Source organism: Hordeum vulgare, chromosome 1H, assembly GCF_904849725.1.
Source record: "Hordeum vulgare subsp. vulgare chromosome 1H, MorexV3_pseudomolecules_assembly, whole genome shotgun sequence".
Taxonomy (NCBI): Eukaryota; Viridiplantae; Streptophyta; class Magnoliopsida; order Poales; family Poaceae; genus Hordeum; species Hordeum vulgare.
The window spans coordinates 171,154,598-171,169,656 of record NC_058518.1 but is presented as its reverse complement, the minus strand read 5'-3'; the positions used below and the strand labels follow the sequence as shown (position 1 = coordinate 171,169,656).

Here is a 15,059-nt window from a genome sequence, read left to right as displayed (position 1 = left end):
TCCTTTTGATCGCCGAACTATGACATACTAATCGCCGACTTGTGACATGATGATCGCCGAACTCGTGGCGTCTTTTTGGCAGCGGAAAAGAAGAATTTGAAAAGGTTGACGTCTAGGGGTCGAAACCTAGGGCGCTGTTGGAAACTCGCTCGCTCCGAGGGCAAAAATAGCGCGGGCGCAACGCTAAAAAGACTATCGCCGGGATGCGATGGGGGCAAACGGCTAGGGATGCTCCCAGTTCTTCATGTAATTATCATATAAGTACATCCTTTTTTGTCTTCTTAAAAAATTCCTTCCAAATTCAAAGTGGCAAATAATCAAATTCCCCTTTCTCGCCGGGGGAAAAAGGGACAATTCTGCTCGAGCTGCTGGTTCCCCGATGGCAGAGGACTCAGGCGCCATCCTCCGCCACATCTCCTCCCTCAAGGACATGCTTGACAAGGTCCATAATCCACCGAGCTCCCTTGCTGTTTTCATTTTAATTTTGCAGCTGTCTAGATACTTCTAGGCCCAATTTATTGATTTGTCGCCGCAAGTATGACATGGCGATGAATGGATTGAGGGGACACTAGCGTTGGCGGCGCCGGCCGATTAAGGCGCCTGTGTAAGAATTTCTAGGCGTCGCCATTGCGAGGCTAGGCGGCTGGGAGAGAGAGAGAGAGAGAGACGGAGGGGAGAGCCCCAGCGGCCGCTGCCCGCTCGAAGCTCGGGCGGCCGCCATGGCCAAGTCATCCCAGTTTGTTTTCTTCCCTCTCTATTCTCTGGTTATTCTACTCGACCTTTTGTCTGGTTATTCTACTCGACCTTTTGTGATACTCCCTCCGTCCCAAAATAACTGTCTCAACTTTGTATTAGCTCTAATACAAAGTTGTATTAAGCGTGAGACAGTTATTTTGGAACGGAGGGAGTAATTCTTATGATTCTACTCGAGGTCTCATTCTACTCTGTCTTATGTTAGCTCGAAAACATGACAAGTAGGTCGTGTTATTCTAGCATTTGAGTGCGGATGAAAATTCAGTCATTCCACCTGCCATTGTGTTATTTTATTGTCTTTGTGAAGTTTGCGTTTTGGCTGACCTAATGTAACTTTGCTTGATATCAATTATTTTTTATAACTTAAGGTTTGCAGTATCATAATTATCATTATGGTACCACGTTATTAAATCTTCTGCTAGACAAACCTCCTCATTGCCACTTAGGCACCCACCTAAGCAACAACTATGCCTACTGGTGCTCAAGTGCCAATTCTCTTTTGTGTGATAACCTTTGGGCATGATGCCAAGTAGGCAAATTCCTGCTAAATCTTGGGTACTCTTGTGCTACTATAGCGTGGGGTTTAAGTTACTATTCATTATTCACTTGTTCCCGACTTGGATTCTTTACTCTTTGCTAAGAAATATGAGGTGAACTAAAGAGAGCAAGGGTACCTCTTGCTTGAGCACTCTTGCCATATCTTCTTTCTGATATATTGAAACTTGACACCTTGCTTGAGTTATTATATGCAAGTTTGCATAATACTCCATGATAAATTAGTAACATGCAATTTTCTCTCAGTTCTTCATGTAATTTATTCAGTGTGGGTAGTGATTGCCAAGGCCCTTATCCCCCCCTTCCATTGGTATGTTTTGCGCTTACAAGATTACATCCTAGGAATATGAATTCACGAGGCAGACTAATATGTTGGCTACATGTATTCATGAAATAGTTGTCCAAACAAAACATATGACTTGTTGCTGTTAAGTACCCCCTCCGCCCCGAATTAATTGTCGCGGAAATGGATGTATCTAGACGTATTTTTAGTTCTAGATATATCCATTTCTACCCCGCGACAAGTAATTCAGGACATAGGGAGTATATTACATCTCCATTTCTACCCCGCGACAAGTAATAACAGCATATTGACAAAAACAATATACCCTGCTGTATTCTTCCATGCACTTAATTTTAAACATGAGTTATTATTATCAATTAGATTAGAGTTCTTCATACAAAAAATAGTTAAAATAATAAATATTTATTTTGAAGAATTATACAATGTATTTGACATGTTTCAAATAGTACAATCAAGTTTAAACCTATATGACCAACCCTTTTTTTGTATAAAACGGATTTTTAACAATTGCGACATTATTACTTTATTATATCTATTACACATACAACAACGTTCAGTTTGTTGTATATGGGCATGGGCACATACTGTACTCTCTTTCTGATATTCATACTAATGTTAGTACCTCTATTCTATCAAACTTATCCTGTTGATTGCTCTGCACCCTTGTGTGTCCATGTTACATCTAATCGTGCCTCCCCTCCTCTCTCTCACACCTTGGAAGTCACCGCCGTGTGAACTGTGTCAGGAGGCTGCCAGCCTGTACTTGAAATTTCTGGAATTTGGTCTACCACATGTGGAGAACAATAGCTGTCCGATTCAACCAATCAACGGCCCAGAATGCAGGGATTTGCGGCTGTACGGTCACAGTGTTGAAGCGTCCAGAGCATTTATCACAGTCCGATATATCGAATCAATGGCATGCAAGTCATGCAGGATGTGTTGGGGATAGTATAGGGTGTACAAATCATTGTTCACATTGAGACACTATATAGGAAGTATAGATGTGTACCTCTGGCTGTAATGTATAGACTGACAGTGCGACTATTTGAATCTGGATGCGATAACGAATTCTCTATATATTCATTAGATGTTATTAGCATGTGGAATTTCGACGTTTTACATCTTATGAGGCTAACTATGCTCTACTTTTCTCGATCATTCCCTTAATTAGGTCAATGAAGAGATCGAACAGAATATAGAAAGGACCAGGGAAACAGAGTCAGAAATAGCGAAGCATTCTGAAACTGAAAAGGACTATCTCATGAAGGAGTATGAGCTAGTGAAAGGAGTATCGGTTGCTGAGTTTGAACTTGATGGGCTTATGCAAGTGCAAGGTAACTATGGCAATTACTTTATGATGATTGACTTTGCTGGTAGAAGTCACTTAGCTGTAGTGCTATTTCTATGTACCAAGAACAAAATGTCCATGTGTTATTGCCAAAGATTCTAGCAAGGCAGGATAGAAGGATGCTGCTATTCACGTGAGGTACTGTAGCACAAGAACCACTGTATTTTGACAGCAGCAACGCTTGATTTTATCAGCTCAGGAAATAAATCTATCGTCTATTCCTTAGATTCAGGAGTTGCGCTCTTTAGTAATTTCCACCCCCATTTAAGTGGCCCTTCGAACATAGACTGCTTCAACCTTTCAAAACTTTGAGTACTAATGCCTTTGAAAATATTTAGATTAGATACTTGAAAATCATGTGCATAAGTTCTCCGTTATAAGACATACATGGTTTTGTCGAATGTTATGGATATATTTCTATTAAATTTTATGGTCAAAGTTTTGTTGTAGAAACTGTGTCAATGTCCAAAATGACCAGTTAGGGAACTGTAGGGAGTAGTTACTTTATCTTTTCTTTCAAGTTGTTATTTTCTTAGAGGTTGGTTCCTTAGGCTACCCTGTTTCCCCGCTCTCCTCCACTGCCAAGTCCATACTGGTCACAATTTTCGTGCTGACAAGGTATCCCGCATTCCCGCTATGTTGTGCTGTGAGCTAAAATGCCGTCAACCACACTTTCCTTCCAAGCAGTGCCAGAGCATGACACGTAATTGAGGGGGGGGGGGGGGGGGATAGCTACCTTTGCACGTATATACATCCTTCCGGTAAATCAGTTCGATGCTCTAATATCAACATACTTCACTGATAAAAAATGTACCAAAACGCTTAATATATAGAGAGAAAATATATTTTCACATTTAAAAGGGGGGGGGTCATGACCCCCTTTGGCCTTCAAGAGGCTCCACTGGTGCTTCCAAGGTCTGTCATGCTGTCGGCCTCCACATGCCATCGAGCTCACCCCATGGCATGCCATCGAGTTCCTTGTTCGGTCATGCCACTGAGCTCCTCATGTCATCGACCTGTACATCCTGTCAAGCTTCACATGCCATCCACTCACCCTGCCGGCGTGCTGTCATGCTTCGCGTGCCATCATGTCATGAACCTCGATATGCTTCCTCGGTTCTTAAGATTCTTCGAAGGTGGAGAAGATTACCATCATCTCTTTACGACCTGCCACAGGTTTACTGTCTAGATTCATATCTACAACAATTGGGCAAAGTCTGGGGGTACTTGGGGCAAGAAGTCATTTCACCTAAGAAAACAGAGAGAAGGACCCAAGGGGTCTACGGGTGGACTTACCTTAGCACTGACTTGCACGCCGACTTAGTGTAGAGTGTCGATGTGTGCTGACGCAGAACTTGGCCTCAGCGACATCTCCTGCACTAAACCTCAATGCAGTTGATGTTTATTTCGGGGAAGCGGGATGGTAGCCAAGGCTCCCCTGCGGCAGACGGCAACTGCACCACCGCCCGCCGCACCGGCCGCGGCGGCCATCGCAACGCCGCCCGCCGCCCAGGCTGCGGCGGCCACCCCTCTTCCACACAAAACCACGACTCTCCCGCGGGAGACGGTGGCACCGACCCTGTCCGCCACTCCGGCAGCGGCGACCTCCGCTCTGCCACACAATGCCGCAGATCTCACTCAGAGGACGGCAACACCAGCGCCGCAAGCCGCTCCGGCTACGGCGGCCAACTCACTGACTCCCGAAGTCACCAATCCGTCTGAGGGGAGCGCCACCATCCCCCAGAGGCGCTCTCCAGCGGCAGCATGCTCGGTTGGGGAAGTGCTCTCGCGACCTCTTCGGAGACTGACCGATGCCCCCGCCCCGGTGCCCTCGCCAACGGCCGTCTCTTTGCCGCCTCAACCTTCATTCACCGAGTCTCTTCCGCCGGAGGATGCTCCATCTCTCCCGCCTCCATCAACTGCGCCGCCGCCTCCGGCGGACAAATTTTCCGCGCCCATTCAAGATGCTGCGCCTCCACCGGATAGGGTCTCTGCGAGACTCTCTCCACCGCCATCTCGCCCATCTTCTGATACGGTATCCTACTGCCGTTCACCAAAGGCCTTGTCGGCGCCGAGGCTGCGACCAATGCGGGCTCCCCCAAGGTCAGCTCGACGATAGCTGTGGGAGGGCTCCTCGGTTACGGTTTCGCCTCGTCGCAAATCTCCCTTGCGTCGTCTGAAGATCTTCGTTCGGCTTCCACATTCAGGGAGGGCTTCCTGTCGGCTTCTACGCCGGAGATGCTACGCCGGTGTCGAGTCGGACCTCTCTTGCCAATCCTGAAGGCACCTGGAGATGCCCTGCTCCACTACACGTTGAGCTACATGTCATCGCTGGTATACTCGCCCATCTCTCCGGCGCCCGCTTTGTCGACAAAGCCTGTGGTTTGGCTTCAGGTATTGCTACCCTCACCGGCGCCAAATGCCTCTGTTATTGCTAAGTTGATTGGGTCATGGCTTGGATCTGCTTCCGAAAGTCCTTGCATTCGGCAGTTCAGTACCTGCTTATTCTTGGTGTCAGTTGCTAGCAAACAGGTTGCCCAGTTCATTGTCTCTCTCGAAGGGATTAACTACAAAGGGATTGTGATATCCTTCCGTCTTGCCAGACCTACTCTCACGTTGGCTCTCAATTATTTCTGCTGCGCTCCGATTCAAAATTCAAAGCCGGTTCGCTCTCAGTCGGTTGCTGCGGTGAACCCTTTGCCTCTCTCTTCCTCTATCTCTGCCGCTGCTCTTCTCGCATGCGATGACAGTCGGCTTGTCTGTTCTAACAGCTTCGGCTTTCCTGTGGACTCTATCCACCCCGTGGTGCAACAACCTGTGAGATCAGCTATTGCTGATGTAATCCTTAGACCCCCACGTCAAAGCAGCCTTGTCCTTGCTCTCCCTAGCGCTGACGATCCCGACTCGGCGTGCCTTTCCCGTGCGGAGTCGCCTGCCGCGCGTGCTATGGCTATGGCAGCCTCTGCCGAAGCTCTCCCCTCAAAGCCTGTTTCTCCACTGCCATCGCCCCCATGTGTGTCTGGCGCTCCCGACGTAGAGAGCTACATGGTTTCGGCCATGCAGCCTATCGCTAGACGACACGTGCCAAAGAATGCTTGGAGGAGGCCGATCGTCGTTTTAAATCTTCTTGCCGCTGGTATCCTGCCAAACCCGTGAGGCACTTTGCCCCCGCCAACTGTCGTCTTCCAACAGGTCGCCGTTGTGGACAAGTCGCTCCCCACAAAGGGGGAGCTATTCATGGGAGGTGACTACGCGACGCCCGAGATCTTTTTGCATGGTGCGCCGCAGGAGACGGGACACTGTAGTGACACCCACCCTCATCCATCGGGTAATGCGAGACTTTCTTACGCCCGTGCCCTCTCCTCAACTCCTTTTAGCATGCAGGCTTCTCCTCGGCAGACGTCCCGCTCCCCATCTCCTCCAAAAATCACAAACCTCATGGATAGATGCCATAGATGCCTTGCTCTGGATCAACAGGTCAAGCAGTGTCGCGACCCTATCCGTTGCCATCGGTGCTGGGGCTGGGGTCACACACAACGCCATTGCAAGGCCGTTTTAAACAACCCAAGCAGCTCGGTCGTCAACGCCCATCCCCTCATCCCTCTTGCGTCTCCTCCACAACTTCTGCCGAGCATCCCATCTCCTTCTTCCATGCCGCTGTCCGCCCCCATGGCCAACTTCATCCCGGTGCCGATCGATCTTTCCTCCTCTAAGGAAGATGACCTCCACTCTCGCACCCCCGCCTCTCACCCGGTGAATGCTGTTGCCCCTCCCGAGCACGTGGAAGCTGCGGATGTGATCATGGAGGAGGAGGACCCGGAGGAGGTTGAGTTTGAGTCCGGCGAGGACGCTACAGACTCGGACTCAGCCCCCTTCATGCTCCCTCCCTCCCCTTCGACTCACCGAAGAAGCCACTCCAATGTGTTCATGCCTTTCGTTGATCTTGAACACTTTCAAAACCTGGCTTTCGCCTACGTGAATCCTCCACACCCATCCCCCCAAGCTATGATCCGGCGGGCTCTTCTTTCTGGCCCTGGAAACCCTCAGGTTGCCATTAGAGCCTCCTCTCAAGGTGCGGGACTGGTGGTTTTCGGCTCCGCCTACGAGAGGGAAATCTCTGTGCTGTCAAGCCCATTCAGTTGCCCCATAAACTCTGTCCACTTGATCCGACACGATGATACTGACAATCGTTTCCTTTTCCGCCTTGGCACTGTCTCCGCCCTGAACTTGGAGGATTTCCCCATTGAGTACTGGTTCCCGGAGACCATTACGAACTCTGTTGTGCCCTTCGCCTCGCCCATCCAGATTGATCCGGTCTGCCTGACAGGAGTGGACTACTCTGCTGTTTTGATTTCTCTCAAAAGCAGATCACTTGCTGATTTTTCGCATACTATCCCAGTGCATGGCTTCTCCGGCCTGGGTGCAATTGTCTCTGTCATGGTGGTCCGGTCCGAGCAGCTGCCTCCTGATCCGTCCTTCCCTGTCACTTCCGTTGACGAAAGCTCCAATGGCGGCGGCGGGGATGACGACCTCTTCGATGGGGAGGGGGGCGACTTCCCAGCCGGGATGGAGGCGGACCTAGCTCCGCCTCCGCCGCCTGTCTCCGATCTTCACCACCCCGACCGCGTGGTGCAGCTTCTTGGTGGGAGGACCATGATGGCCAACCTCAGGCCTCTGGTTGTCGCGGAGCCCCTCGACGCTCGGCCCGTCTCCGTCGAGGTCAAGCTGTTCGCGGGGTTCTACGATGTCCGCGTCACGGGTCGCAATGGTGAGCGCGGCTTCTACCGTATACCTATGCGCCCTGCTGGCTCCCCTCGGGTTTTGGTGGCCAATCTGGCGTCCTGCTCGATTGGCTACCTCTCCAGGGTTGGGACGGTGGGAGAAGCTCGCATCCCATGACTGACGTCGACGCCTTCTGCGCCGACCCGCGTGGCCGCTTGCTTGGTCCTGTCGTCTCCGAGGAGATGGAGGTTCTCAAGGTCATCGAGCGTTTCGACTCGGGTGCCTCTCCTCCTCCATGACGACGCGCCGACCCCAACCCCAACGCTGCTTCTCCAACCCTCTCCGGCTCAAGAACCATCTGCCTTGTCTCCTCTGGCAACCCCAAGGCGAACTCCTTCTGGCAAGACTCCTCTTGTCTACTCCAGGAGGAGCACGCGTCTCAAGGCTGCCGAACCCGCCATTCGCCAGACTATGCTTGAGAAGGCCACCCTTCTGAAGAAACAGAAACTCAACGGGAAGGCACTGGCGAAATCCAAGGGTCTTCTGCCCTCGGTGGAGCTGCTTGAGGTAGCCACAAAGGAACTCGCCCCACTCCCGCGTAAGGACGTTCTTCAGCTGGCCGACGCCTGTGACATCTCTGAAATCGATCTTAACAAGGTGGCTCCAGAGGTGATCGATGTGTGACGGCCCTAGTCCGTCGCTCTATCGCCATGCGCGACCATCTTCGAAGCCCGATGATGCCTATGTTGCGGCTCTCATGCTGCCTGATTGTGGCTTCGATGCTTTTTGCTCAAGGGTGCTTCTGTCTACTGATAGCCTAGCTTTCCCCCTCTATTTTCTGTCGGTGAAGTCTGTTAGGGCGATTAGTGCCCGGTTTGTTTCCGGGCCCCCGGTGTTGTTATTTCATGTACCGTTTTCCTTTTTGTATGGTTGCTCCGCAACCTTTATGTCTGTTTCCCCTGCATCCTGCTCGGGCCTTCTCTTGGTGACGTGTCCAATCTCTCCCCGCCGTCGTTCTTATTGTGTCCGAATGAATAGACAGCTTAAAATCACCTCTTGGAATGTTAGAGGGCTCGGAAGACCGAATAAATGTTTGGATGTTAAAAACGCGCTGCAATCTGCCCACTCATCGATTGTTTGCTTACAGGAAACTAAGCTTCCCCAAATCTCCTGTTTTATAGCCAGCTCCTTCCTTCCCACCAACGCCCACTCCTTCCACCTTCCGTCGTTAGGTGCTTTCGGTGGGATCATTACGGCCTGGAATGACTCAATACTAGAATGCACTAAGGTGCAGCTAGATTCTTTCGCAATCTGTTGCTGGTTTGTCCTACGCGCAAATGGCATTTCTTTTTTTCTTACAAATGTTTATGGGCCTTGCGATCACCCCAGGAAACAAGCCTTCCTCGACTCCCTATCGTCTCTTTCGAGGGGGGTTGACTTGCCTTGGATGATCATGGGCGACTTCAACCTTATTTTAAGGCCGTCCGATAAATCATCGCCAATTTTCAACTCTGCCGAGGCCATTCTTTTCGCTTCTACGATCAACTCCATCCAGCTTCAGGAGATCCCTCTGTTAGACAGGCTCTTCACGTGGTCAAACCAACAAGACTCCCCTACTCTTGTCCGCCTCGGTAGAGCCTTTGCTAACATGGATTGGTCCGCTCTTTTCCCCGACTCCACCCTTTCGTCTCTTGTTCGCACTACCACGGATCATGTGCCGATCATCCTCTCGGCCTCCACTGACGTCCCAAAATCTAATATCTTTCGACTCAACAATCTGCTGCTTTCTAACCATAGTTTTATCCAGCATATAAGATCGAACTGGATCAGTGTCGGGCAGCAACATCGGAACCTGGGTTCTGCTGGATGCCTGTGCCTGAAACTTAAACGTGTCCGGTGCATGGCTAAAAAAATGGGCCATTAACTCAAAAGATCCCCGACGGCTGGCTGCCAACTGCTCCACGGTTATTTCGGTTATAGGTAAATTGGAGGAAATTCGCCCCTTATCCAATCTTGAACTCAGCCATCGCACTGCTGCTAAGGTTGCCTTGCATCGCCATAACAAGCTGTTGGCTGCCTATTGGCGCCAACGAGCAAAAATTCGCGAGTGCAATCTCGGAGACGAAAACTCCAGCTATATGCATGCACGCGCCTCGGTTCGGTTTCGCAAAAACCAAATCCCCTGCCTGCATGTAAACGGAACGGACATTTCCTCCCATAGTGCCAAGGCCGCGGTGCTCCATGTCTTTTTAAAAAATCTGCTTGGGGCTGATACTAGGGTGCTGTTCAATTTTGATATCGATCATCTAATGGCTGGATCCTCTCTCACCACATCTCAAGCTACCTCCCTAATTAAACCATTCTCGTTGGACGAGATTAAAACTGCAATCCTTAGCATGAACGTTAATGCAAGCCCGGGGCCAGATGGTTTCGGGCCTGCCTTCTTTAAGGTAAATTGGGAGCTGGTCAAGCAGGACCTTTTCAACCTAATGCTTGACTTCCGTAATGCTCTGCCGATCTCAACAGGATTAACAAAGCCTTCATTGTTCTCATTCCTAAAAAATTAGGTGCCACCAATCCTGACAACTTCCGCCCAGTCTCTCTGCAAAATTGTCTTGTTATGATTGCCTCTAAATGTCTGGCCACTAGGGCTCAACCTATCACCCCCCATATTGTGCACCGGGACCAGTCTGGCTTTATTAAGGGCAGAGGTATTGCTGACAACTTTACCTACGCGGCGGACATTGTTCAAACATGCTTCAAGCGGAAAACAGCTGCAATTGTCCTTACGTTGGACTTCCAAAAAGCCTTTGATTCAGTATCCTGGCAGGCCTTGGAGACCGTTTTAAAAGCCAAAGGTTTTCCTTCGATCTGGCGGGATTGGATTCGTAACCTAAACCAGACCAGCCAGTCTGCGGTGCTTCTTAATGGGAAACCGGGCTCATGGATTAAGTGCAAAAAAGGGCTGCACCAAGGTGACCCAACCTCCCCGTATCTTTTCATTATCGTCGCCGACGTCCTTCAGCGCCTAATTCTTCAGGCATCCGCAAATGGCCTTCTTTCACACCCCCTGGACTCGGCTATCCCCTGCCCAGTTCTTCAATACGCAGACGACACTCTGGTTATTCTGTCTGCGGATCTCGACCAGCTCCGAACCCTCAAGTCTCTTCTGCTGGACTTTTCAATGGCGACAGGTCTGGTGATCAACTTCCACAAAAGCACCTTCACACCTATTCATGTTGATCATCAAATTGCCTCTAATCTGGCCTCCTTCTTCGGGTGTACGGTCGCTTCTTTCCCTCAATCCTATCTTGGTCTTCCTCTATCCACGCATAAGCTCAACATTAAAGACTTTTTCTTCATTATCGACAAAATAGACCGGCGACTTGCTGGGTGGAGAGGTCTGCTTCTCTCAATAGTCGGGCGTGCAATCCTGGTCAGGGCGGTTCTTCGAGCTCTTCCAATTTACGCCATGACGGCTCTTCTGCTGCCTTTGGGCGTGATTCAGGAAATGGATAAACGCTGTAGGGCATTCTTCTGGGTTGGTCAGGACAAAGTGTCGGGGGGTCAGTGTAAAGTTGCCTGGGACTCTGGTTGCACGCCTTTCAACCGTGGGGGTCTAGGGTTCTCCTCGCTGCATCACATAAACTCATGCTTACTGCTCTCTCATATTACTAAACTTCACTCTGCCACCACTGCTTCATCCGCTTCCCATCTTGCGACCAAATACTCTTGGTCAGAGTCTCGGGACCTTGACTCTCCCCACCCTTCAGAATCCCATATCTGGAGGGACATCGCCAAGGGGATAAGTTTCTTTCGATCTATTACCAAAGTCCAAATTGGAAACGGGAAATCCACGGCCTTCTAGCTTGACCATTGGGTCCCTAACCTCCCTCAAAACCTTGCAGAAACTTTCCCCGCTCTTTTCTCTCACTCACTGCAACCAGGGGCCAACGTCGCCCGAGCCCTCAGCTCCCCGGAGCTGCAGCTTGACTTGGCCCCAAGACTATCCCATGCTGCAATTCTAGAACTAGAAAACCTACGTCTTTTGCTGGCTGCTGTCTCCTTGAATATGCAGGTACATGACAAACGGACGGGACGCATCGATGGCAACTCCCTGACCTGCAACTCCGCATACAAGGCAATATGGGGTTGCAAGCCCGTGGATCACTTCGCCCCGGCCATCTGGAAGAACTATGCACCCAATAGATCCAGAATTTTCCTCTGGCTGGCGGGTAAAAATCGTCTCTTCACCAACGAAAGACGCTTTAACAGAGGCCTTATAGACTCCTGCAGCTGCCCCTTCTGTCCGGAGCCTGAATCTACTGAACACCTTTTCCTCCATTGTGGACACCTTCGCCCCCTCTGGCAAGAGCTGACGTCCTTGTCGGCCTCCCCACCGACGGATCTGCGTAATCTATGGGGCCCTCAATCTCCAACAAGACCCGCTCCACAATCATCATTGCTGTCCTATGGAACATCTGGAAGAGAAGAAATGCCAAAGTCTTCCGAGGGGACCTACAACCTATTCACCTTATCGCTCGCTCTGCGGCGGACGTTATGCTCTGGTCAAATAGGTGTTCGCATGAGCAACCCATGCTCACTTTGCGCGACTGGTGTACCATGTTGTTTCACTTGTCTGAGAGATTGTAACTCTTTGTAACCCTCTCTCTCGAACTCTCAACCCCCCCCCCCCTCTTGTGCACATGTGGTTTTTCTCTTATTATTGAAAAGGTTCGGGCCGGCGTAAGCCCACCGTAGCACTGTCAAAAAAAAACCTCAATGCAGTTCCCTAGTCTCGATCTGAACGCCGCTGGAGCTCATATATGGTCGTGCATTCCCATGAGGATGCTGCTCCACGCATTGCCCGGGGCTCTTCTTCTATGGTGTCGCTTGCGCTTTCTCTGACGCCGCCACCCAGGATGCCGCCCACACTCTTTCCTACTACCTCCGTCTGGGATTAAAAGTCCCCTTAACCAAAGCAGCAAGACCAAGGCGCAATTGATGCTAATACACTAAAATGGCAACAACCAATGGAAGTGCTTCGGTTATAGTAAAAAGGAGCGCATGCACAGCCGCAATCCCCCAAAACCAGTAGTAGTTATTGCGTGCGTGTTGTTTATCTCATTTTTCTCTCTACTACGACCTGCCTGCACACAAATAGCCAATCAGCTCCCTTGCGCCCACGCATGCATTGGTAGTTCTCTTGGGCCACACTTTGATTTAACCAAGATTAGATTTATTATAGGGAACAGCTTGCATGCAGCTCCATTTTCTAATCTTTGGGCCTTATAATTAGGGACACCGCTGGGTGTCTGTTGGGACCTATAATCCCAGACGGAGGTAGTGTACAGTTTGTATAGGCTGGGCGTCAATATTGTCTGGGCTCGTCCGTGGCAGCATTTTCTGTGCTCTTCCGCGATCATCGTACCTGTGTGCCTTTCCGAGAAGGTGTTGCACTAGCTTGACCTTATCTCATGGGGCCTTTTTTCTGGTTCTGGATAATCTTTTCTTAACCAACAGTATTGGAGCTATTTGTTTCATTCATTCGTGTTTGCCAGTTGTTGCATGTAAATTATCAAATAACCTTTTACATTTTCGTTTTCTGTTAATTGATTCTGATAGCAATAGTAACTAAAATGGAATTCATGTATCATCTTGAAAATGACTGGAACAAATGAAGGGCAATTATTTTTGAGATCTATCAAGTAATGCATAGTTATTTCATATTTTTCTGCCAGGTAAGATATATCATATTATTTAATTTGTCTCTATGTTATCTTGCACAGGCACATATGAAAGTGATAAAGGTTAAGCAAATGAAGTACTCTCTCCCTAAGGAAATATTAGAGCGTTTAGATTACTAAAGTAGTGATCTATACGCTCTTATATTTCCTTACGGAGGGAGTAGTTTTTAGAGGAGTCTTTATATGCTTTCTTATACGAAACTGCAGAGATTTTATAGCAGCCGAGAGCTGACTGTTGGGGTGCAAATCAGTCCCTTCTACTAACAATTGTGTCATGTTATGCATGGTTCTTCTTAACAACAGATAACGGCACTATTTTAACATTTATTATCTGTTCAAGATATGTAGCATATGTATATGTTTTCTGTTGCATATCAAGGCCAGATGATTCTAGTGTTCTGTGTGGACTACCTAATCTGCTTTAACTTTTTAAGCAGCTGCTGGAACAGATTCACTTAAAGCGATGGAGGGCGATTTGGAATTCCGGAAAGCTACTCTGCATACAATTAAGAAACTATTCCACGATAAAATGTATGGTTTACATTTGATCCATAAATCATATAAAAGATTCTTAGGTGCACTTTATGAGGAAATATGAACTTGTATTTCCATGAGGCCATAGGCCGATAAATATGTTACAGTATATGTGGATGCACTAGCCCTTTCCATCAGTTCGGACTTTTGGTTGCGTTGGCTAGTGCATGAAGCTTAACATGGTATTAGAGCTAAGGTCTTGAGTTCAAGTCCTGGCTTTCGCACTTTATTAAAAATTGCTGGTAGCCCCCCTTTGTGTCCACGTAGAGGCCTCTTGAGTCATACGTGAGTTTCGCGCGCCGTCGCTCTCTTCGTGTTGCACGTGTTGACTTGTCTTCCCAGCCACACGTGAGAGGGTGTGTTACGGTATATGTGGATTACACTATATGAAGCTTAACAATATACACATACAGCTGTGGTAAATATGCAAACCACCTTATACAATGGGGATATTACACGGCTATTAATCCCAACACACTTGTATGAAAAAATATGACCCGAATTTTATAGTCAGCGGTGGAACACCCCTGCCCTGTCCTGCAGTGACTCCTCAATAATAATAATATTAACCCCAACACACTTGTATGAAAAAACATGACCTGAATATTATAGTCAGCGGCGGAACTAAACATGAGAATGGTTATTAAAAAACCGGGTGTAACGGTTCGGTTCTTACTTTGGGTTTGATTGGTTCAGGTTTTATTGGGCTGATATTTTTTTAGTTTGGTTTTGGTTTGGGTATGTGGAGAAACCAGTTTGGATATAGTTGGTTATGGGTTTAAACGGTTTGGTTATTAGCGGTTATAAACTATGGGTTCAAACCGGTTTCTAGGCATTGGTTATATGGAATAATCAACTACGACCGAGAACGAGTATCTTTGATCCACGTGCATGCTGTAATGCACAATGTAATTATGTATTATGAGGAAACAACAAATGAAAATCGGAAGTGTTTTCTTGTGCTTTCGTTAAGCAATTTGGTTTTAATACACTTGTTAGTGAGCTTATCAGCCATGGGCATGCTCTTTTTGCCTCTTACTGTCTGTTGACCGTATCTCAAGGATTACTTTGTTTCTAAACTGTTGTAGATGCATTT

The 15,059-nt window shown here is 48.6% G+C and overlaps 1 protein-coding gene across 1 annotated transcript in view; it reads left to right on the top strand.

Moving 5' to 3' along the window:
* The first annotated feature begins 274 nt into the window (after positions 1 to 274).
* LOC123427999 overlaps positions 275 to 15,059 on the top strand; it is a 31,453-nt gene continuing 16,668 nt past the window's right edge. The window contains exons 1-3 of the mRNA XM_045112144.1: positions 275 to 442; positions 2,784 to 2,946; positions 13,867 to 13,960. Of these exons, the coding sequence (XP_044968079.1) occupies positions 380 to 442; positions 2,784 to 2,946; positions 13,867 to 13,960 (320 nt within the window). The 5' untranslated portion in view covers positions 275 to 379. The remainder of the gene's footprint in view (positions 443 to 2,783; positions 2,947 to 13,866; positions 13,961 to 15,059) is intronic.